The sequence below is a fragment of the Halichoeres trimaculatus genome, unplaced genomic scaffold (genome assembly GCF_033239565.1).
Source record: "Halichoeres trimaculatus isolate MK-OKI-2021-1 unplaced genomic scaffold, fHalTri1.1 fHalTri1_scaffold_15, whole genome shotgun sequence".
NCBI lineage: Eukaryota > Metazoa > Chordata > Actinopteri > Labriformes > Labridae > Halichoeres > Halichoeres trimaculatus.
This window is the reverse complement of record NW_027437193.1, coordinates 5,878,916-5,904,585: the sequence shown is the minus strand read 5'-3', so window position 1 is coordinate 5,904,585 and position 25,670 is coordinate 5,878,916. Positions and strand designations below refer to the sequence as shown.

At 37.6% G+C, this 25,670-nt stretch overlaps 2 protein-coding genes across 5 annotated transcripts in view; both read left to right on the top strand.

Moving 5' to 3' along the window:
• esyt2a (extended synaptotagmin-like protein 2a) overlaps nt 1–5,950 on the top strand; it is a 53,713-nt gene extending 47,763 nt beyond the window's left edge. For all 4 annotated transcript variants that reach the window (XM_074688060.1, XM_074688059.1, XM_074688058.1 and 1 more), the window contains 5 exons: nt 5–103; nt 198–329; nt 424–529; nt 753–802; nt 2,373–5,950. In XM_074688060.1, coding sequence (XP_074544161.1) covers nt 5–103; nt 198–329; nt 424–529; nt 753–802; nt 2,373–2,418 — 433 coding nt within the window. In that variant the 3' untranslated portion in view covers nt 2,419–5,950. The remainder of the gene's footprint in view (nt 1–4; nt 104–197; nt 330–423; nt 530–752; nt 803–2,372) is intronic.
• Nucleotides 5,951–7,357: 1,407 nt separating this feature from the next.
• The window catches only part of LOC141804092 (receptor-type tyrosine-protein phosphatase N2-like), a 238,389-nt gene continuing 220,076 nt past the window's right edge, over nt 7,358–25,670 (top strand). Inside the window, exons 1-2 of the mRNA XM_074688343.1 lie at nt 7,358–7,671; nt 22,135–22,185. Of these exons, the coding sequence (XP_074544444.1) occupies nt 7,575–7,671; nt 22,135–22,185 (148 nt within the window). The 5' untranslated portion in view covers nt 7,358–7,574. The remainder of the gene's footprint in view (nt 7,672–22,134; nt 22,186–25,670) is intronic.

Here is a 25,670-nt window from a genome sequence, read left to right as displayed (position 1 = left end):
GCAGTGGATCAGGCCCCAGTCATTTCCCGCTGGGTGAGATCCAGCTGACGTTGCGTCACAGCTCCCAGAGGAACAAGCTCATCGTGGTCGTTCATGCCTGCAGGTGTGGAGCCGTGAGAGCAGAGCTACACAATTAAACCACATTTACCTAAAACAAGCTAAATACATGCTCAACCGTATTGTCTTTCCTCCCTCAGAAACCTGATCGCGTTCACAGACCACGGCTCAGATCCTTATGTCCGCCTCTACCTGCTCCCTGACAAGCGGAGGTCTGGCCGGAGGAAAACTCACACGTTCAAGAAAACGCTGAACCCGGTCTACGACCACACGTGAGTCACACGTTTTCCTGAATCCACAAGCAAAGCTTTTGAGGAGTAACTGATGTTAATGAGCTGTGTGCTCGTCCTCTTTATCTGTGCTCAGGGTTGAGTTCACCGTCTCCCTTGTGGAGCTTCACAGACGGACTCTGGATGTGGCGGTGAAGAATGGCGGAGGTCTGCTGTCCAAACACAAAGGCCTTCTGGGAAAGGTGAGGTACACCAATACCCTGAAACACAACAAATCCAAATTTACTGGGATCTTCTTCTAGAGCTACACATCTGCATAGAAACCGCACAGTGCAGAACACAATAGAGATCTTCAGCTTCACTGTGTCAAATGACGAATTAGATTTTTATTCCAGATTTTATGGTGCAACTACATCAGCTCCTCTGCGGGGCGCTAAAGCAAGGTGTGTTGTCTTTTCTCATCAGGTTCTGGTGGATCTGACCCACGATGAGATCACAAAGGGTTATACACAATGGTAAGTGTTCAGTATCTACTCTCCCATCCGTCTATAAATTTATCCTCAGGATTTATGCAGTGGACAAAATGTTTTTAGAATTTAATATTGTTGTTTTATTGTAAAAGTCTCCATCTGGAAATTAGGATGGTTTTAATGGTAGTAGTTTTGACAAACACTATGGCGAAAAATATTCATAAATTAACCTTTTTCACGGACAAAAAAAAAAAAAACTAAATAAAAAGTTAGACATGATGACGAAGACTGTGACAAAATATGACGGACACTTTCGTCAACAGATAAAGATGAGACAAAAATGTTTGTGTGGGACAAACACCCTGAGTGGCACCGGGTTGAAAGAATCATAGAAGCTGATAACAGCTGATTAACTGCCACCCGTTACCTTGGCAACATGTCCAAGCACAGGCACATGCAGCAGTGCAAGTACAAACCTTTATTATTACACAGTCAATGGTAAAAACACAAGAATATAGACAGTGAGAAGAGCAAGAGTGGAGCTGAAAAGGCCAGAAATAACAGAAGAAAGGCACCTGACGCCACCATGTGTCGAACTAAGTAACGTTTTCATCAAGACGAGCTGCAGGATGAAAAAGAAACTCCAGATGAAGAGGAAGAAGACAAGATGTAAGGGAATATGTGACGCTGCCTGCAAATCATCATCCAAGTTTATGTATTGTTAAAATGCCACATAACTAAATAGGGGTGGGAGAAAAAAATTGAAAATTGGGGATTTTTGGTTTGACAATATTAAAAACAGGATTCTTTGTCAAAAAAACTTTTTTTTTTCAAATTAAAATTCTTCATTTAAGTCTTCGTTTACAAACTGAATTGTAAAAAAGTTACCACTTTTCTCCAGCAGAGGGTGAAATGTTTTTCTGACTCACGTGATGTGTATTTTATCGGTAAATGATAATTTATTGGAAAATTGGATTTTTTTTCATTTCATATAAATGAGCAAAAAATAAATAAATCCAAAAACCAAAGTTTTTTTTAAGATTTCAAAATTATCATATCAAAAAATGAGCCTAAAATTAGCAAAATTTTCAAAAATTTCATAAAATTCCAAAAAATTTCTAAATTTGCAAAATTAAAAAAAATGATATTTAGAAATTGAAAAAAAAAACATCAGCAAAGTTAAAAAAAAATTGCCAATATTTCATTTACATTTAATTTTTTTCCCAAACATTTAAAAAAATTGGAATTTTAAATGTTTTTTTTACCTAAATGTGTCTTTAATCAACAATACCCTCTGTAGGAAAAATAAAGAATATTTTTTCAGTTATATTTTTTAAAGCGTCAAGGAGCCACTGCAAAGGCGTCAAAGAGCCACATGAGGCCCCAGAGCCGCAGGTTGAAGACCCTTGAGCTAGACTAAAACTAAATGACTTTAAACTAGACTAAGACTAATACTCTTATGGTATTTAGTCGACTAAAACTTGACTAAGACTAAAAGGTTTCAGATGACTAAAAAAATGACTCAAATTAAATTGTGTGTTATTCAAAAGACTAAGACTAAATCAGAGTTTCATGATTTGTTGTCCAAAATAAACGTTTTTTTCTCCTCCTGCAGGTTTGAGCTGAGTGAAGACGGCATGACAAAGCCTCACCAACTATAGACAATCTTCATCTTTATCTTCATCATATCACCATCTACTTTACACACTTCCACTTCAGTCCACAGTGTGGCTTTTTGATTTTTTTTATTTGTATCTGTACAAAAAAAGCAGCTTTTACATTCATTTAACCACATCAGTCGCAAGGCAAACCTCCCCTTTAAGAAGTGAAAGGCTGGTGGACTAAAGGGAGTTGAAATGCATCATAAAGTTCAGCTGTGGAAGTGTATATTCCATATTATAAACAGTCGTAGAGGACAGATATTATCTATTTTTTTGCTGATGCAGCATTTTCACGCTGGATTTTTGGCGACCTTGTAAAAGTTTGTACATATATGCAAAGCAGCTGGAAACAGACGGTGCATTGGAGAAGTAGGAGAGACTAAGGTGTTGTCTCTTACCTGGCCAAATGATTGTTTTAAGTTTTCATATCTAAAGCGTAACATTCTGGATAAAGTTTCCAAAGCAGAGCTGGCAGGTGGTCGCAGGGTGCGACGCCACCAAAGAGACGAGTAGTATTGAATTTTTCCACCCTGCAGGGTTTCGGTAACACATCTGCACTTTGCTTTATTCTACCATAACAAAGTGTGTATGAATAGAAAAGAACTGTTAATACACAAATACTGTGCTACATGTTATGCAGCTGTTCTTTTTCTGTTATCATGCTGGATTAAGATCGTTGTAGAGCGTTACCTTTATCTGAATATTTGCACATCTGTGTTTTTTTAAATGTTCGGGATCATTTTTTTCTTTTAGTTACACTTTAAACGTTGCCTTTATCTGTCTGTTATCACAATGTCTGTCGAAGGGAATCAGGTTTACCATGAATGGGTCAGATTTTAAAAAGTCAGAGCGATGATAAAATCACTGACGACTGTCTGTTAAATATAGAGCTACTGCAAGGAAAGGGCTAGCTTAGCTTAGCATCAAGACTTCAAACTGTGTAGTTACAATACCGGTGATTAAATCCAAAGATGTAAAGAGTCTTCTTGTTTTTAGCAAGTCTTTTTACATTTGTTTTCTTTTTAACAAGAAATCTCCCCCTGCTGGTCATTTGAAATATTGCAGATTGACAGCATTCTCTATAAGGCTACGTCCACTTTTTGGAAACAAATTTTAAACAACTACAAAACTGCAACAATGCAACTCAGCTGGTTCCTAATTTTGAATTTTTTTGTGCATGTCTTTGTCTTGAGTTTTATGATCAGATGTGAAGTTGTTTTGTTTTGTTTTGTGTTGTTTTGTTTTTCCTAAAATTGCCCAGCCTATGTGTACAAATTGAAAAACAACCCATAGAGACCAGAGGTGCTTCTGTATCAGGCAGTAAACATATTTTACCCCTCTCTGGAAATGCTCATTTTAACATGGTACCTTATGGGGAATCATGTCGTTTGAAGCCAGCCTCTAGTGGACACCCCAGGAACTGCAGTTTTAAGCTTTCCCATTGCAGGCTCTATATTTAACACACAGTACTGTCAGTCTTATTATCCAGTTATGTTTGATGAAGGTAACTAGCAACCCCCGCAATTATTGAACACTTCTTTCACAGTAATCCTGCTTCAAAGCGGGCTGGTGATAAGTTAAGTCATATCATTATTGGGCAACTTTTCTTCATGTGTCTAAAGCCACTGTTTGTAGAAGTTCAGTCTTGCTCCCTCTTGTGGTTGTGTTAGAAAATGCTGCAGTGACAGCTAAACTGAACCATCACAGAAATGGACAAATTACAGAGTAGCCATTCCTTCTGATGCCATATTTACCTGCCAGTTGATTTGTTATGAATTCAGTTTTAATCAGTCTGATCCTTGTTGTCAGCTTTTTACATTTACAAAAATTCACTGCCATGTCTTTCATCTCTTCCTGCCAATATTTTACATAAAAAAATCTGCCAAATTGACTCTTATTATTAATGATTTTAATGTTTTACTTTGTAATGACAAAACTGTGTTAGATAGATTTGTGAGGAGATATTTTTTTTTACTAAAACAAGAACATTTTAAAAGCGCATTGAACACAGTTTTAGAGTTGTGTCAAGCTGAATTCAATCCATGATTAGAATCACTGGAGAAGGATGTGTTGAATTGAATCCTCTCACAATATAAGAATTTCAATTTGGTACAACACTAGTACAAATTTGTTTGCAGACCCAACATTTGACTCGCTTAAAAAACGTCATATTTTGTGTTTCACTGACTTTTCTCTCGCAGCAGCTCTAGGTTGTAAATATTTCTGTTAAGTCTTTTCGAAAGCTTCAGTACTGTCTGATACCATTTTTTTTATAACTGGTGGACTTAAAAGATATCCAAATTCTGAAACTTTGACCACCTTAATCCCTTCTGAAACATTTTCATCTATCAATCAGGTCTTTATTGGACAGCTTCAAAGTTTTTTCTTTGCTCTTCTTTGGGACAAATTCAGTATTTACCACTCTTATTTGAGAATCAAAGGTTTACAAACATTAAGGTTTATGGCTTGAAAGCTTCACAGAGACAGCTTTAGATTTCTACAAACAAGAAAGTGTGAAATTTCTACAAATAGTGGCTTTAATAAATAAAAAAGTGACATTTTCCTGATCAGCATGTTGTTTGTCTGAGCGGAAAAACTCCACAACTGTAGCTCTGGGTTGCTCACTTTGTGTTTATAAATCAACATTAGTCTTAACTTGTTGTTTGTGACATTTTAAACGTGTTTTTGTCTTATTTTTTTTTTATCATCAGAGTGAAATAAAGTATATACACTCTGAAACGATATTCTACGGAAGCCCCAAGTGGATATGTACACATGCATTTTTTTTTTTACTGTTTTAAACATTTAAACATAAAAATACTAACAAAGCTTGTTTTCTCCTTTGTGTTGGGCTTTTTAAAGTTATTCATTCGAGTTAAATAAGGGAAGATCTCGAGAAAATACAGGAAAGTGGATTAAATAAAGATTGAAATGTCCGCTAAGGGCTTCCATAAGATGCAAACAAGTGTTAAAATGACGTTTTACTTTTTATTTTTTGCGTATATTCACTGTTTTTTTTTCATGCACATCATATCAAACACTGCTTTGACTTTGCATCACTCACACGGGATCAATATCAGTCATTAACATCACTCATACTCTGTAAATGATATTCAATGCAGAAGCCAAAGAGCAGCAGTCTTGTGTTGATACAGAGGAGGCGTTTGCCCATCATAAGAGTATTCACACATGTGTATGTATGTTTTCCTCTTCTTGTCTTTCAGTGTTTTTTTATGTTTCCTAGCTGTCACTCTCTTTGTCTTGTGTGCTTTTATTTTGTAAGAAACAAAAATGTAAAACATGAAGATTTTAGAGCGCTGCCTCCAGTGTGGACTCTGTCTTCTGAGAGGCGGTTTAGTCTTCTTCTTAATTTATCTTGTGCCTTAAAAATTCACTTGATTCAGAGAAAATATCATGTGTAAAAAAAGAAACTTTAAAACGAAATAAGTTTCCCATGTTTCAGAATGTCTCCTAAATGTCTTTTAAAAAGAAATAAAGAGCTTTAGCTGGCTATTAGCAGCATGAAGCTGTACAGCACTGCCATGTCTGATGTTTCTTTTGTTTACCACAACAGAAGGTTTTCAAAACACAAAAACCTTCTATTTAATTTAATTTACAATATTCACTTCAAGTTTTAGCAAATTAAACACAGAATTTTTTTAAGTGTGTAATTAATCAAGTTTTGGCTGATAACTTTCTTTGCCGTTATCGGTCATAGCGAGTTTCGTAACCATATAACCAAATAAAAACTCCACTCAGGAGCTTTAAGGTAACTGTTTTTAATTTCCTGTGTGAAGTCATCTTATTCACCTGCTTCCTACTCAACCTTAATAATTTCCTACAACACCTGAAGGCAGCAGTAGTGCTGAATCAGAGGACCCAATCCATGAGAAGACCCAGAGAGGATGTTGACAATTTTACCTTCAAAATAAGAGTCTCCAAGGATCGGTTTACATGTAGGAAGAAGTATAACAAAGAATGAACCTCCTATCAAAAATGGAATAATTGCATATTATAGTGGGGTTTTAGACATGAATGACATTGGGGATGTAATTTTCATCTCTCTAACATTCCAAAAACTGTTAAATATCACCAGATTGAAACATTCACCTGGAATAGCTCAACAAACCAAGAAGTTTAAATGCTGGTAGAACAAATCAGACTACTGTTGTAACCCAAATTAATGTTATTTAACAATCCTTTCATGCTAGTAGATCAAAAATAACTTATTCCATGTACTTTTTAATGGTCATATGCTTACATATTTGAAAACAAAACAAAGCAGAGGCAATGGGAAAAGTTAAATTTTCGATACTTAAAAAAAAAACTGTTGTTTGAAGTCTTTTAGATATTTTTTTAACTGATCGCACTACTTTCAGCTCAGCTAGTTTCAGATATAATTGTTCAATTAACTTTAAATTAAATGTTAAAAGACTAAATTTAAAGTCTGGGATTTTTTATAGAGAGTGTTGTGGTGGCTGTACAATAATATGTCACTTTTAACCTCATAATTTTGGCCAAAGAAGCGAAACAGCTGTTATTTATTTTTTTTTCTGTTTTTGTTTTTGTATTATCTGTACAAAAATCAAATCATCAGACATAATAATCATATAAAATTACAAATAAGATTCACATTTATATGATATTATTACATTAATATAGTTAATTTTAAAGCTAAAAAGATGGGAACTACAATAATGTTTTTTTATACACAAAAAAACAAAAAACAAAACAAAAACAACAACAACAAAAACAATTAAATGATAAAATAAAGTTAAATATGCATGGGTGTGTATGTGGCTTTCAGTACTTTTGTAGACAGCCTCAAGTGGCCACTCGAGGAACTGCAGTTTAAGCACGTCACAGAGCTGTTCAGTGTTCTGTAATATGATACCTTTATTTTGAAATCTTACACCGGAAACACGCACACTCTAACTTCTTGAACTTAACGGCGTGAGAGCTCGAGCCCCCAGCAGCAGCAGAAACGCCCTGCATCCTCTCTCCTCTTCCTCCAACATCCATCCACCGTCCGCGTCCCCCGGCTCTGCTCTGCTCCTCTACCCGCAGAGAGGCCACTCTGAGCGGGAGGGAAGTTGAACCAAACCCCGCTGAAAAAAAATGGCTTTTTAACTGAGCGGAGAAATCAAAGAGGAGACATGGATCTTTCGCTGTTTTCCTTCCGCCACCACCACCTCCTCCTCCTCCTCATCGCTTCCCTGAGCTGCTCCTCCGCCTCTGCTGACCGGAGATTTGGTGAGTAAACCATCGATTATTATTTATTTGAGGGATAACGTAACCGGAGCAGCAGTGGAGCTGGAGAGAGCTCCTCTGAGCCATTTTCCTGACAGACCCGAGGAGACGATTCCTGAAACTGATCTGTGTCAACATGAACCGGCGGCTGGTTCACTGCAGCTTCACCTGAGCGGAGGAAAAACAAACACTGTTAACCTGTAAGAGCAGAAGCAGCTGCTAAACATTCAGATATTTCCACCAGCATTTATTAAAAAATAAATAAATAAACCAGGAGTCACACCTGAGAGTAATGCCCAATCAGCAGGCAGGAGCTAATAATTAGCCATTACACTACAGAGAGGGCCTACATCTGCTGCTCTGCACTGTTTGACAACTTAAAGACTCATCTTTAACTGTTAGGTCAACAATAAAACCAAAATAACTCTACAAATATACATTAGGAATGTATTGTTTACAATATACATGCTTAAATCATAATAACTATGCCAAAGTGATCAAAACATTAAAAAAAGGGTGTTTATGATGTAGAAAAATACAGAAAAGTAGCATTTTCATTTGTTTCTTCTTATATTTGTCTTGTGGGAACATGTGGGAGCCTTATAAAATCATTTTATGGGAACATGTGAACGCCTTGAGTGCATAAGATAATAGTTTATTCAAATATAATCATTCTATTGTGCATACAAGATAATGTATTTTGTCACAAGATAAATATAATTACTTTTTGTGACATTAGGGCCCTGTAAAAATACTTTAAACTAATACAGATAAATATTTTCAAGAAGAATACAAATAAGAATGCCAAAACTATATTGGGATAGAAATGAAAACAGTACATCTAAAATGTTATTAGATAGCATGTTCAGTAAATTAATTTCGGAAAATGTATAAATTTAGTAAAAATTGAATGTTTTAGTTTCCAAATTTACAAAGTTTCCAAAAAATGACGAAAATAAAGGACTTGATTTCTTAATAATGAGAAAAAAAACCCCAATTAATTTATGTTTAATGACAATATGTGCAAACTGAAATTGAAAGGTTTAAAAGGGCTTCAGAAAACTATTCACAGTGAAATTACAAAAAAAGGATAAACGGGAATTATCCAGTGTTGTTGTCTTGATTGTGATGTTAGGAAGGTCTAGAGTTGATGTGTAAAGTAACTACACCATGGCGCTTTTTAATGGTACATCTCACTTTAAAGAACTCTAAACCACAGCTGGAAAAAAAATCTGATATATTATGCAAATTGTGTCTGAGGGGATTAAAAAATCACTGACATACTTTAAGTTTGAGCTACTGGCTATAAGCTGAACATGGTACAGCTAATCAGACTGATCTCAGTAGGCAACAGCCAACCAAGCACTAGATCTGTGTGTATAAGGCCTTGTACACATGTAGCCGGGTATTTTCAAAAATGAATATACTTTTATCCACACACAGTGGGCTAATCCACCAGTGAATGTGGCTCAGAGCATGCCAAACCCATAGTGGGCAGTGTTTTTCAGATGTAAAACCTGTGCCATCCAATCAGAATGACCCCTATCATTCAACTGTGACGTTTGAAAACCCAAAGCTTTGTTTTCCGGTGTCTACATGAAACCACGAAACCGGAGTTTTTCAAGATCATCACTTTGGCCGGAGTTTTCTTAAAACATTGTATTTAGTGACATAAAACTGCAGTTTTGTGAGAATGACAGGTGTAAAAATATCAAAATATATGAGGTTTCCCAAATACCTGGCTACGTGTGGACATGGCCTTAGTCACCACAGAGCTGTGAATTAAACTTAAATTGAAGAAATGGGGAAGGAATCCAAACTGGAACTCCTGAAAAGTGCAAATCTTGTTGCATTAACCAGGAATCCTGGGACAGGAGTAAGTGATATGATCTTGGAATGACTTTACACTGTAGTGGCACTGACTAGACTGTATGAACACCCACTCCTGCAGAGTTTTTACATTCTGTTGAGTTAATCTACAAAGAAAGAAATGAATACAAAGAAAAACGGAATCAAGGAATCCCTGGACATGACAAATAAGGCACTCAGATCAGTTTGGTGAATCTGTGCATTTCATTTCATCCATATGATTCTCAAATCATGACACTCAAAGCAGTCATTTACATTGTTTACAACTGGCTTAAAAGAAAAAATAATAGGATTTAAAATATATGATTAAAAATGTGATTAATTGTGATTAATTATGGAAAATCTGTGATTAATCACAATTAAAAAAAAGACACGGTTGACAGCCTTTAATTGCAGAAATCATTATAAAAACACTGCAGCAGCAAACAATTTGATTTTATACAAGATAAACAAATGTTAGATGGATTAAAATTTGTTACTGCGTGTGAGAAAATTGATCGAAAACAAAAGCAGGCAACCATGAATGACAACATCACGCACTCTCCAATGTCGAGCTTTATGTTTCTAACAGAGGAAGCTATCGATCTGAAACATAGATGTGTGTGCGTGTGTGTGTGTGTGTGTGGTTGAAGCCTGAAGACATAATTTCTCCCGTGCTCGGAGTCTATATTTAGGTTATATCTAATATTCCTTTCCTGGTTTGAGATTCAGAGTCTGCAGAGTGACTGATGCAGAGATGTGTTGTAGAAGATGGTGAGAGGAAGAGGAGGAGGAGGAGGAGGAGGAGGAGCGGGAAGAAGCTGGTGCTGCGAGGCTGAGAGGGAGCTGTGTGTGTATATGTGTGTGTGTGTGTTCAGACCCTCCTCCTCCTCCTTCCTTCAGATTACATAACCAGCACACAGAGAGTATGGCAGCCACAGGACAGCTGAGGAGATGATAGAAAGACAACAGAGAGCTGAAGCTGCTGCGCTCAGTTTTCATTTACACAGTTATTCTCAGGAATCATCAGACGTCTCTCAGGAAACCTTTGCAGATGTCTTATAAGGTTTTCCTGCCTCTGCTTTAACGGGGATCTGATCCTGGATGGTATGACCCTGGTTATGTATACTGTCATGGTATGTGAAGTATTCTCATGAAGCGTCCCCCATTTTTGTTTTAGTGTTTCCCCACCTTTGGGTTAATTTCCTTGTTAATAGAAAAACACAGACATGTCGTAAAAAGATAAGAAAATATATCTTTATTAGACTTTAGAAAAGATCAAAAACTGATATATTGAGATTTTTTGCTTGACAGTATCAAAATCGTGATTCTTTGTCAATTTTTTTTTTTCAAATTCAAATTCTTTATGTCTGTCTTTGTTAAAAACTGGATTAGAAAAAAGTTTCCACTTTTCTCCAGCAGAGGGCGAAATGATTCTCTCTGAATGCGATCAAAAAAGTATGTTATGTCTGTTTTTTGGATCAAAAACAGCAAGAGTCCACTCTTAGGTAGTTTTGGTGTTAACATAGTCATAGAAAACAATATCAATTGGGTCTTGAAAGATCCTTCAAGATGCTCTGAAAATGCCGGCAGCTAATGAGTAAATACCGGCCAATACTGATATGATCAAAAGATTACAACATCGGCCAATATCCATATTGATACGGATATATGGTGCATCCCTAGAAAATATGGCCCCTGGTATTGACATTAGAGTTTATAGACGTTATCGTCATCGTTTAACTTTTTCCCAGGGTCTGGTGTTAAAATGGCAAAACTGAAAATTGCAAAAATTGTAAATATTGAAGAATCACATTTTAAATCTAATCGGCACCCCAAAAATCGTAATACGATTTAATCATGAGAAAAGCACATTGTCCCAGCCCTATTAGACACCTAAAAATGTTGATTTCCCGTAACTTGATCAACAACAGGATGTCAGAAAATAATGAAGCGTCCTATATGATGTTTCCCAGAGCTCAAAGGAAAGTGTTTATATTTCAGTGATTTACTTAGCAATCAGTTAATGATGAATAAAGATCAAGTGGAGGAATAAATATTGAAATATGCTCAAATGTAAAGACAAAATATAGATTATTTTTCCTCGATAACGGTTTTGATTAACACTGTTTATCATGAACAGTGTTGTTGCTGTTATCTGATATTTTAAAAATGATATCAACCAATTTTGGATGGTTGCTTTGGCGTTGGTAGCTTTGTGTCGGCAATCATCAAAACAAATACAATTTACATCAGTAGGAGCTTAATTATACACAAACCGTCTTCATATTCAATCTCCTCCGCCATTGTCCTCCAAACATTGTCCTCATAATCATTGTCTTTATAATTTTTATGTATTTTGTCATAAGAATCAGGTGCTGGGACGCAAACACAGTCAAGCGGTCTGCCATGTTAAATGTTTTGGTATGTGACATGTCAAAAATGAACGTTTTGATTGGTCGGATGTGTACTTGTCACAAGCAAAACTTTGGAAAAATCGACCTTGGTCTGAAAAAAAAAAGCCACAGTTTCACTAAGCGAAAAAAAATGTTGCTGGAGTGAAAAACAGTAAATTAAAAAAAATAAAAAATGTGCAAAATATTCACGCAAAAAGTACGCATCTGGTGTGCTAAGAGCTTTAGACAGTTTTCTGTGAGCAGGAAACGGATCAAGAATTTACAGTTTTTTGACCATCGTTGTTAAATTTCCAGTTTAGGAGTTTGAAATGCTGAATCTTTGAAATATTTAGGTAAATTTACTCGCATTGTCTACCTTGTTTGTGTTTCTCAAGCCTGTGATTTAGAGTGGAGGTTGCAGCCTGACACTGTGTGGACTAATGAAGCTGTAATTGCTGTATTGTCACTCAGACATGACAGGCCCTTTTCTGACACCACTTCCTGCTGATGAGCAGCTCTTTATGATCTATTGTCTCCCTGTGAGGTCTCATCAGCCGTCTTTGTCCTCACACTGATTTACCTTCATCATCCTCGTCCTCTCTGTCGTCTTTTCAAAGCTGAATTTTCCCTCCTGGGATTTGTACAATGCTCGGCTCAGGTCTCCTAATCATTAACCTGGGCTGGGAGAAGGTCACCGCTGGTTTGTCTTGTGCGACGGTAACCATAGCAACGCCCATTAACATTTTATTCATGATGATTGGTTGGTTAGCTTGGGCCGGGGCTGCTGAGCTGCTGAGGCCGTTTACTGTTACTGAGCTGTGATCCAGGTGGACAGGGACAGACCCAGGTGGACCAGGACTGTTATGTCATCCCAAAATGTTCGCTCTCCAGAGGTGAACTTTAATATGTGGAAGAGGAGAGGAGCAGTGATGCATCATGGGAAAGCTTTAGCTTGTAACAGTTGTCTCAGTTAATAGATGTCCTGAAAATGATCATTTATTAACTGTGGATTAGGGATGTTACAGAAAATGTGAAACAGTGTTCTTCGGTGCTCTGCTTGGGGGAAAACAACTGATGCTCTTGAAAAATAATAAACTTTTTCTCCCTTAGTGCACAAATTCAGTAGAGTGCACATTATGAAGTGACCTTGGTTGGGACTTTTAGTGGAGGGAACGTGTTAAATCCCAGTGAAAGATCTCTTCCTGTGCAGAAAATGTGAAATTGGGTCCTAATTGTTAAAATTTAAGAGGAGAAAACTGAATCAGATGTCCTTCACGCTGCTCCTACGACGGAAAAAAACAAAATAATACAGGTCAGTCAGGGTGCTCAGTCAGTGGTGAAAACTAGGGATGTTCAATACATCTTTTTTCAGACCGATACCAGTACGAGTACTCCCTCTTGAGTACTGACCGATACAAATACTACTAGTACTTTTGATCCATGAAATTTTACTGAACAGTGACAAATCATCAGTTTATGACTTGTTTTTAAGAAATTAACAAAAGCGCAAAATAAAACTACCCGCTGTCAGAGTTTCAGTAATTTTTCTTAAACTAAAGTGAAAAATAAATCAGTTTATCGGTTAAATCTCCCTGGTTCGTTTATGTTGTGAACAGGACCTGAGGCACATTTGTTAGTGTTAAACCACAGCAATGTAGCGCCAACTACTGGTGCTCAACCGTACCAATTTTGCTTTCTCTTTTTTGTGTTTATGAGGTGAAAAATATCAATTTGTTTAATGATAAAATATTACATTTTTTTTATTTAACATATGTATTCTTCAATATATAACCTTGCAATGATGTGTTCATGTTCAGCATGGAAAATCTCCTTCTCTTCCACTCTCTCACAGTCACAAGGATGCATTTAGGTACCTAAACATGGTACTGTTTGATTTTACGTGAATCAGTACACGGTACTTTTGTCAGAATTCGGTCGGTACCTATAAAGGTATCTAATTCAGTACCCATCCCTAGCTGGTATTGGCAGCCTTTGGAAGTACCAGTACCTTGAAATAGGGCTGATATTTGCCTGATACAGATACCAGTATTCGACCATCTCTGGTGAAAACCTGACAAACCAAGCATTTCAAAACTCAGGCCTAGGGACCAACATTTATGACTCTTGTTCAGAGCTAGGTACCAAACGTTTGTTCTTTTATGGCCCTGACAAAAATGCTTTTGTAGTTTCCAAGAATCAAAACCAGCCTCACCTCAAAGTTTCAGCACCTAAAGGGTTAACCATGAAATCATTATCTGACAATGCCACTGCCGATTGGCTGTAATCAGAGCATGTGAACGGGTTGGAGTGGCGAGGATTTCCGCTCCTCGCAAATCGAGGTGCCTGATTCCATTGCTCCCTACTTAGACCTTATACACTTGTAGCCGAGTATTTTTAAAAACAAATATTCCCCCTCATTTGTTTTTAAAAATACTTTATTCGACATACACCAGGCAAATGTGCCGGTGAATGCGGTTTGCCACAGCATGCCAGACACATATTTGTCAGTGTTTATCAGACGTGAAACCTGTGCCAGCCAATCAGAATGAGCCCTGTTATTCAGCTGTGACGTTTGAGAATCAGAAACTCAGTTTTCCAGCCTCTACACAAAATCATGAATCTTCACTTTGGCTGGAGTTGTCAGAAAACATCATTCAGTGACATAAAACTGCGGTTTCGTGGGGATGACAGGCGCAAACATATGAAAATATATGCAGTTTCTCCAAAACCCAGATACGTGTGGACATGGCTTCAAAGTTTCTTGTTGTGGGGAAAATTCACTTGCTATGGCTGTAGTGTAAAACGTGGTTGCGTCATGCAGGATTGTGTTGCCAACTCTTTATGTAGCGACTTTTCAGATCCTGTATTGTATTGTGTGTAAAAACAATATTTGTTATTTATACTTACATTTTTCTTGTTTAAAACTTAAAAAAATCTGTTTTTTGGGGGGATCCAGAACAGATTAATGGCATCTTTATTCATTTAAATGGGAAAAATTGATTTTTCATATGAGTAATTCCAGTTATGAGCTCCCTCAAGGAACTACCGAAAAATTGCAAGTCAAGTAAAGTTAACACTGTAGTTCATTCAGGCTTATTGATTTAGGGTCACTCGGGTCAGAAACTTGACTTCCTGACTTTAGTGTTGGTACGAGATCCAGGGTAATTTGACAGAACCAAGCTTTTAATTTTTTCCAGCTCAGATTTTATTAGATCAAAACCTTTTCACGTGTTTAGCTGTGAAATTGATTCACACGAGGAGCAGAGGATGTTCCTCTGTGTTCCTGCTGGGGGAGAATCCCTGTCACAAGCAGATGGTGATTATAAACCCTGACATCATCCTGTAGCGAAGACCAGCTGGGAGGAACCAGCGCCTCATTTTTAGGTCTTTGCCTTAGTGCTAATTCACATGTATCCTCTCGATGTGAATCAATACATTGATCCGTATCGGCTGGTGTTCGACCATAAAAGAAAGTGAGGGAGTGTTAAAATAAAGCGTCGCTCTTGGCGCTGCCTGCTGCAGGCTGCTGTTTCAGGCTGTGTTGATTGATATCTCCTCCTGTTTTCTGGTTTCTTCTCACTGTGCAGGTGGAAACACATCTGCTGCGAACATTTATCTGTGTGAAATGTGCCTGTTAGGCCTGCAGGGGTGTACCGTGCCTCCTGCGCACTCTTTCAGGGGAAAGCTTGGAGTCAGCCGGCAGACTTTAGAGGCTATTAGAGCTTTTGATTTCTGTTAAAAACCAAAAACTAATTAAGCTACGAATGTTTTCCACCTTTTCTCTTCATGAGAAAAATGATATTTGTATTTCTAATGCTGAATAATAGAGCGTGATGTTTCCAAGGCTGATGCCAGCAACATATAATTAAAAAGCTCAGCAGAAACTGATTTACTGTAACTCCATAAAACGCTTCTTGAATTCTGGGGATGAATTAAAAATCCAGCAGGCAGCATCAGTAAAAGAGCTCTGAACACAAAGCAGCGCTGCTTCATTTAACCAGATGGATGCATCAGCAGCACAGCTCTGAACAATCAGAGGAGAAGAAGTAGAGAGGAGGATGAGAGGGAGAGGATAAAAGGATGAAGGAGGAGGTGATGGAGAGGCTTGTTTCATCGCTGCAGGGGGGGAAGACAAAAAGAGATTACAGTTAATTTAAGCGGAGCTGCTCAGACACACCTCCGCATTGAGAAATGGATTTCCCTGCTCGACTGTCGCAGAATAAACACCATCAAATGTTGCTTTTTTAAACAATCTGTTATCTCTCAGCTTTTCTGAACTCTCAGGTGAAGTTTAGCGATTGATCTCGCCTCTGTGGAATAATTTAAAGCACAACACAGGAAAGAAAACATATCCTCCATGTAAGAAAAAAAAAACCCAGACGATCAAGGAAAGCCCTTTCTGATAAGCTACAGGAAAACCTGAGAGTGAGTCAGCCTTCAGATAAACTAAAAATACATGTACAAAGGAGGAGAAAGCTCTTAAAAGGCCCACTCCGTTTTCTGTCAGTCTCTGACCGCAACTTATCAACAGTGCAGCGATGTAAACAAACCCTCAGAGATAACATTGTGTAGTGGAGGAGCTGAGAGCTGGAGGCAGAAAGTCATGTGCTGGAAACCAGACTGAAGACCACTTTTCTGTGTTTTTGTGCTTTAAGAAGGACTCTCTCTGTTTTAATCTGTCTCACCTTATTAAAAACAGATTGACTGTAAGCTGAAGTAACAGCTTTTGTATAACTAAGTGTACAGCAAGGACAAAAAACAATATCTGATTCTAATTGTTTTGACATAAATCCAGAGAGCTGTAACTGTAAAAAGAGCTTTATCAAGCAAATCTTTCTCTGTTGTCTCAAAGTGTTAAAAGATATGATTTTATTAACACATCAAATCTTAATGACTCCCCTCAGTGGCTCTTATAACACTATTCGTGCACTTTTAAGGCCCGAAGCATTTTAACATAATGTAATGTAACATAACATACTGAAATATGTCTTTAAACAAACCCTAAACCCTTGCCCTATTATATTGTATTCTATTGTTTTGTGACTTATTGTAAATTATTGTCACTTAACACCACATAACCTGTCATAATGTATCGTAACGTACCGTAACGTACCGTAACGTACCGTATCGTACCGTAACATACCGTAACGTACGTAACGTACGTAACGTAACGTACGTAACGTAACGTAATGTAACGTTCCGTAACGTAACGTACCATAACTTACTGTTATGTACCGTACCACAATGTACTGTAATATAATGTACCACAACATACCATAACGTAACGTACCATAACGTACTGTACCATAACGTACTGTACCATAACATACTGTACCATAACGTACTGTAATATAATGTACCGTAACAGTCCCTAACGCACCGTTACTTATCCTAAAGTACCGTAACGTACCGTAACGTACCATAATATAACCTACCGTAATATAAACTACCGTAATGTAACATACCGTAACGTAATGTACCGTACCATAACGTAACGTAATGTACCGTACCATAACGTAACCTAATGTAACGTACCATAACGTAACGTACCATAATGTAACGTACCATAACGTAACGTAACCTAACGTAACGTAACCTAACGTAATGTATAGTAATGTACCGTAACGATTTTTCTTAAATCTTGAAGATTCACTTTTTAAATTCTAACCTTTAGTCTTTATGGTTTATTAGCAGGGATGGGTATTGATAAGTTTTAAGTGATACCAATCCCCTTATTAATTCTGCTTATCGATCTAAGTCTTTACCGATTCCTTTATCAATTCCTCTTTTGAACTGTCTCAGTACTAAAAGTAGCTTTACAGGTTTTTGGTGTCAACAACATTTAATTGAGTCTATGAGTGAAGATACATGAAATGGGTCACTTGGTCTGGGTATATCTGGGCGTCAATAAAAATGAGTCACGTCGTGTGACGCTGGTGTACTTTTTGTTACATGTTGTTGACTGAAGTAGGCCATCTAGTGTGTCGAAATGGTTATAGCATTGCTCTGAGTTGTTTGGAACCTTGCTGTGGTTATGAAGCCAGCCATGAGCCTGCATGTCACCTTTCTTTCATTTGCTTGTGAGTATTTTGACATTTGGAGTTTTCAGTTATCATCACAAGACTAACTGTGATACATCTCTGAAAGAAAAGTTGAAACTCTATTGTAAAAACAAAGTTATACCGATGTGCGCTAACCGTGTGTCTATACAATTTCCTGTATATGTTAGCATTAAGCTAGCGCTGTTTCGTCAATATTGTTTTTTTGTAAAAAAGGAGATTTATACCATGTTAAATGCGTTGAATAGGAATCTTGTTTGAGAGAGTTCAGTTCTTCAATAAAACTTCAAACTGAGAATCAAACTTTTCTTGGGAAACATTATCTAACCACTAAGCTAAGGTAGCTGCGGCAGGCTAGTTGGCGTAGCTCAGGCATGATGTAAAGAATCGATAAGGGAATCGTTTAGCACAAAGACTAACAATATCGATAGATTGAAACATTTCTTATTGATTCTCAACAGGAACCAGTTTTCGATTCCCATCCCTGTTCATTGAAAACAATGAAAAATCAGGAACCTGGCAAAAAATGCAATATATTTTTTTTCTCCATGTTTGCTTCTGACATTAGGCACTGAAAGATCCCAGATACCACGCTGGACTGGACGAGTACTCAGAGTATTACTGTAGTAGCAGTACTGTTTGTTCCAGTGTGGTTAAGATTGATACAACAGTTGGGGTTTGAAGGTGTAGAGTTTGTTGTGTGTTGACAGATGTTGGACTGGACCACAGTCTGGGTCATTTCATGCTCCACATCGACACGTTTACCCAACAGTTTTAAGGTTGGTTATATCTTTGGCTTCATGTTTCAAGGTGACTGCTCTCAGGTACAATAATTGGCCCTCTCTCTCAGGAGCAGCAGGTGTCTGATTCAAACAGACAGATGGCATCCTGGGAAATGTAGTGCCTTTGTTGTGGCCGAGCGCTGCTTGTAATGGCCCTGCCAGGAGGCATTAAAGGCCACAGCCTGGACGCTGCTCTTTGCTCACAGGGTGAAGCTGATTGAAATTCCCGTCCTCCCGCATCGCCTGCTTGGCGTCAGTCCACAGTGCAAGACTGCAACCTATTTCACACTCTGCTGGTGAGGAGTGATGAAACCAGACAGCAAAAAGTCATGGTGGCTGCAGGAGTAGCTCACAGGGCCGTCTTCTGTATCCTCCACTTTGAACTGGCTTGGAAGGAAAATCTTCTTACTTCTGGATGTGCGTCTTATTTTACCGTAACACAGCTCATCATTATATGACGATGCTGCTGCCATGTAACATTCACATCAGGGATAAAACGTCCACCACAACAAACATTTTGTTCCCAATTGTTGAGTTTGTTTTCATTATCAGGCTTGTGTGCTCTGTGACTTCTTGCTTGTGTGTTTTCTCTCTTATTATGCCGTCTTGATAAAGAAAAAAAACACTGGCCCAAACTCTGCATGAAGGCCCCAAAGCTGCTGTAATGATGCCCTGACTCTTTGTATAAACAGCCTTTTTGTGTTACATGTTTCTGCCTTTAACAAGACTGCAGCTGCTGGAAACCGCTGTGATCACTGAGTCTTTCCCTCAGAGATGTAAACAAATTCAGCCTCCAGTAACTTTCCCTTTAATTCCACCAAAACAGGAACAAAATGGCACAAGCTTTGTAGCAAACGACTGTACTGTATGTCCTCGTTAGAGACAAACTGCATCATGGGTAAGGAGAAAATGAGGTTGCGCTGAAAAGAAATGGGATGAAGCTTGTGAGTTTGTGCAGAGCTGAAAGTGGCTGTAGATGAATTTTGATCTTATGGGGGATTTTTTGTCGGACCATGTCACTGCTAATGTGTGCATGAATCCTCGTGTACGTCGGATATTAGCTCAGGTGCTGGTGAAATTGTGGTGCCATATTCTCTCCAGAGAGATATGAGAGCAGAAAATGAAAACAGGAGCTCCCCGAGTCTGGATGTGGAGGATGATTGCAGAGATACGGGCGGGGGGCAGTAATTGCAGCCACTCTTTGATCCCTGAAAGGCAGAGAGGGACTCATCGACGAGCAACTGTTTCCATGGCTGCAGCATCCCACAGATTTGCTAATGTCATACAGAGCACTCTGGCTCCCTGCCTGTTATTACAGTCCCTGGAGGATTTCCCTGATGCTCCTGTGTGTGTGTGTGTCAGCTTGTGTGTGTACATCTACCAGCTTTTATTTGTCACAATACAAGAATATTAAATGACAATGATGCACGTTTTGATACCACAATGACAAAGATTGAGCTGCTGGGCATTTAAAGCTGAGTTATTATGTTATCGTTATCATAACAACACATTGCTGCTTCGGTAACTCTAAACACAACATTGTATAAATAATGATGTGGGGAATTATTGGTGAAAAATGGGTGTACACTCCTTTCCACACACAGATCAGCATTTATCAATCTGAACTTGCGCTCAATCCCACGACAGGTCTGAGTTCGCGTACCTAAGTTTCATGTCAGTTGGGAGCGGGATGCAGTGAGGGAAATCTGTCTGTGGAGGAGAATCATTCGATCATATGAGGGCAAAACATTTTCAGACACAAAAAGTGTTGTTCATAGGTTCTTTTATAGGAAAAATCAAAAAGATACCATGTTTAGGTACCTAAATGCATCCTTGTGACTGTGACGGAGTGGAAGAGTTGGGGATTTTCCATGCTGGACATGAACACAGCATTGCAAGGTGATATATTATGTTATATATTGAAGAGTAAATATGTCAAATTGAAAAAAAATAGATTTTGTTATTAAACAAATTTATATTTTTACCATATAAATACAAAAAAGTACCTAAAATTGGTACCGTTGAGTACCGGTACCCAGTTCAATGCAAATACAGATGCCACGTAACGATAAGGATGGGTACCTTTCACATTTGAAACAATACTGTACCGATGCCTGGTACCTGGCAATCGGTACCGGTACTCAACGGTACCAGTTTTCAGTACTTTTCTGTGTTTATGTGATAAAAAAATCAATTTGTTTAATAATAAAGTTTTTTTTTTTTTCAATTTAACATATTTATTCTTCAATATATAACCTTGCAATGCTGTGTTAATGTACAGCATCAAAAATCACCTACTCTTCCACTCCCTCACAGTCACAAGGATGTGTTTAGGTACCTAAACATGGTACCTTTTGGTCTTAAGCCGCGTTTCCATCAAGCAGTCCGGTTCGCTTCGTCTCGGTATGGTGCGCATTTTGTGGTGTTTCCACTGACTTATCCCGGGACAGATCCCCAAAAATATCAAGATGATTCGTCCCACTTTTTGGGACCCTTTCGTATGGGTGCCAGCTTGAACTAATCCACTCTCAGAAGGTGGAGCTACAACACTGCAGACCATTGATTGGTCGGTAGAATCAACCATTTCTCCTGTTGGCACACAGACTTCTCTGAAACAAAGCTTGATTGCACTTTGTATCAAAGAGCTACATGCCAATCACTGAGAGGATGAAATGCTGCATGTCTTCCATCTGTGCTCTTTGTTTACTGTGTCACATTTTTCTTCCTCGTTGGATTTATTAGCGGGGTACACTGTGTCGCACTACTACGACGTCACGCTGCGGCTTTCAGCATCCGGCTTACACGCCGCCTACCATGAGAGGGCACAGTTTGTTGTGGAAACGCAAACAGGATCAGGCTTAACTGTACCAAACTGTACTGAACCGAACCGGACTGCTTGGTGGAAAAGCAGCTTTGCATGAATCGATACTTGGCACTTTTGCAACATTTCGGTTGGTACCTTTAAAAGTACCTAATTCGGTATCGATCCCTAGGTACCGGGTTGTGGAGCAACATTGACCTTCACATCTTGAACTTGTAACTATCAGTGCCAAAGATAGCAGGATAGCATAAAAAGCAGCATTTTATTGACTTAAGATGTGTGAAATATAGAGTAAATATCTATAGAGATATAGAGTTGTTGTTCTGGCTTGATTCATGTGAATACTCCCAGTTAAGAGCTTGTTTTTCGACCCCACATGATTGCACACTAATTCACAGCCACAGAGCTGTCTCTATAACAGCTCCTGTCTCTGTCCCTGCTGATGCTGTACATAAATGATCCTTTCACTGAGAAAATGTGTGACTCGGTTACAAAACCCCGTCTGTGTGAGTCTGTTCGGTGTTGACCTCCTAACCTGTTTGTTGTGTGTTCCCACACAGGTTGCCTCTTTGAGAACGAGCTGTGTTCACCCTACGAGATCTGCGTCAACGGTAAGAAGTCTGACACACCACACAAACGCAACTTCATCTTCACTGACCTTTCAAGTATTTGAGTATATTAATGGAACAGGGTTAGTTTTCATGAACATCAAAGATTGTTTTCAGACAGAAGACCGAGCCAATCCCTTTAATGCATGCCTCTACACAGTATCTCCATACGGTGGATACTGCCCACCACACCTCCTTGGGGTTTATAACAATCTGCAAACCTCTGACCTTACATTATGAGCTGTACTCTGGGGTCAGCAGGGTACCAGCGGATCCCTAAAAAGTCTTAAAAGGCATTGAATTCATGAATCTAAAGCCAAGGCATTAGATGGCCTTAAAATGTCTTAAATTAATCTTTAAAAGTCTTGAAAAAGTTTAACGTTTGTATAATTGTAAAGAGTTCCAAATCTTAAAATAAATTATTACATGTATTTATTTTTGTAATATATTTATTTATTTATATTTATTTATATTTATTTACATGCTTATTTTATTTTATTTTTTTGTTTGTTTATAATAATTTATTTATTTATTTTATTTTATTTTATTTATCTTCAGGTATTTACTAAGTGGCTCTTGGAGTAAAACCACAGAATCACGATAGCGCAAACAACAAAAATAGATGTGGTTGCAGCTGGGACTCTATTGTCTGTAACCCTATGAAACTGATGTGGTGGTTTTTCCATTTGTGTTTATTGTGAAACTGGTGTTAATTTAGTTTCAAATGGTATAAAGCCTTAAAAAGCCTTGAATTTACTGTACTTTTAATGTACTGTAATTTTAATGTCCTGGAATTTAAAGTCTTTATTTTGGGACCTTAAGCAGATATGAGATTAAAATGGGATTAATTAGATTAATTAATTACAAATCCTGTAATTAATTAGATTAATTTTTTTAATCCCCTGACAGCACTATAAATTACTAAAGATATAAAGAAAAAAACGAGTGTAGGGCGTATGTACAATGAGGCCAAGGTTAAAGTAATAAACTTTGAATCAGATCCTGCCTTTCATTTCTTTTCATATTTTAACACATCATGCTACTTCTCCCCATACCTTAGTGTGTATTTAATACCATAAAGTATGATGATTTTTAATTATATAGAGTTTTTTTGTATCTATTCACCTTTTTGTGTTGCATATTATTTCTTGCATCATATTTTCTTCATACCCCATTGTTTCTAAAAATTGTCACATCTGTTTGCAAAGTAGCCTAAATCACTAAGTATTTTTTTTATATTATATCATTGCATCATTTTGTATTATATAGTACTGTGTTGTATCTTTTCACATCATTTTGTATAGCTTTGTGGTAATCCTATCATTTTGGAAAGTATCATGTTTTTTCATACTGTATCTTAGTATCTGTATCGTGTTGTGTTGTGTTGTATCTTGTAGTATCATGTCTTATCATGTGATATCCTGTCGTATTGTATCTTTTCTTGTTGTATCATATGGTTGGTGTCTTGAATTTTCCATATTGTGTTGTATCGTAATGTGTTGACTCAAGGGATGGTAGAAATGCTGGATACCGCTTATTCAAACGTTTCATAAGGACATTTAACTGCTACTTTATTTATGGAATTACTACCATGTAGAAAAGTGTTAACTTTTATTAGATTGTGTGAATACAACCACATCTGATTTGCTGCACTGCCTCCTGATTTGTAAACCCGATCTCTCTGCTTCACTCTTTTTTGGCATCGACAGTGAAGAAGGAAACCCTGCTGAGAATCAACCCAGAATCAAAAAAAGCTCATCAAAGACACGGGCAGAAAATCATTAGGATTCATTTTTGAGGCTTGGAAACACTTCTATCTCATCTCGTCTCATCTGGTCTGAGTCAGATGGATGGTGACCAGTTAACGTGTCAGAGTTCAGTCCTCGTCTGTTGCTCGCTAACCTTTTGTTTTCTCTATCAGTGAATCAGAAGCGTTCATCAGTTTACTGGGAAGCGCTCGGGCTTGTTTTATCAGCATCTCTGCAGGTTTTAAACAAAGACAGAGAGCTGACAGAGATAGCAGGAGACTGTAATCTGTGTTATAATCTCATTAAGCATGTGATGGTCTGCTAGGTGGTGCAGGTGGCCGAGCTCAGCTGATCGAGTGTGTTTCTGACCTGCTTCCTGATGTATGTTTATTTCAGGCAGGGTGTGTTTGCTCTGAATTCATTAGCTCGGGCGTTTCCTGTCTGTGTCCTTTGGAAATGTGGCAGATAATCAGATTCTGGTGGCTTAGGTAAAAAAGAAAAACTCAGCTGTGGTGAAAAAGAAATTATAATGTCTGCACCGAGGTCTATTTATAACTGAATGGAGACCAGCTCTGTCTTTTGTTGTGGCTGCCTCAGGTGACCTGGTTTAACTTAGATGAAAAAAGTGATAACTGCTTTTAGTTTATTTGAAAGTCGATCGTTCCACTTTAATGCTCCCTTTATTTTCTGATCTGCTGAACAGATTTAAATCATCTGCTTTTATTATTCAAATAAAGATAACGTCTTCTCAAGATTCATAAAAATGGTAGCTAAAATTATGCTGCTTAAAACGGTTTTAAGAAAATCAGAGTATAGATAACAAGATAGGTGTTTTCACTCACGTGGTTATGTCTTTTGATAAACTTACACTCAAAATATATCTGTTTGGATTAAGTTACATGATGGGGTTGGAATTGCAATTTATGATACAATACGAAAGGATACAGTATTGAAGGATACCACAAGTAATGATACAGAAGGACACAACTTCATACAATACCATATGTGATATTTGGGATTGGATATGGTCACTATACAAGAAGAGATGGGACAAAACAATTTGAATTAATGGGAAACTTTATCAAGCGAATCAATACAATACAGATCAATACCATATGATACAAAATCTTTAAATATACAAAGATATAATTTATAAATATGTGTACCGAATAAGGTACTTTCATAGGTACCAACCAAATTCTGACAAAAGTACCAGGTACCGATTCACGTCAAACCAAAAGGTGCCATGTTTATGTACCTAAATGCATCCTTGTGACTGTGGGGAAGTAGAAGAGTAGGAGATTTTCCATGCTGGACATGAACACAGCATTACAAGATTATATACTGAAAAATAAACAAGTTAAATTGAAAAAAATACGTCTTATTATCAAACATAAACACCAAAAAGTACCAGGCATCGGTACCATTTCGTCTCAGATGTGAAAGGTACCCATCCCTAATAAGGATACAATCTGATACAACACAATATACAACGTTGGGTTATTAGGTGAAAGACATAAAGGGATACAATGTGAAAAGGAGACAATATATTATATCATACATTATTTATGAATTCCATATGAAATGATTGAATACTACATGATTTGATACAAGCCCATTTAATACAAATCTATCATATATGAAATGAAACAATCTAAACAAAACAATATGACATGAAATGATTCAGTATGAAACAATTCAATATGAAACTGTCCTATATGAAATGAAGACGGATCAAAA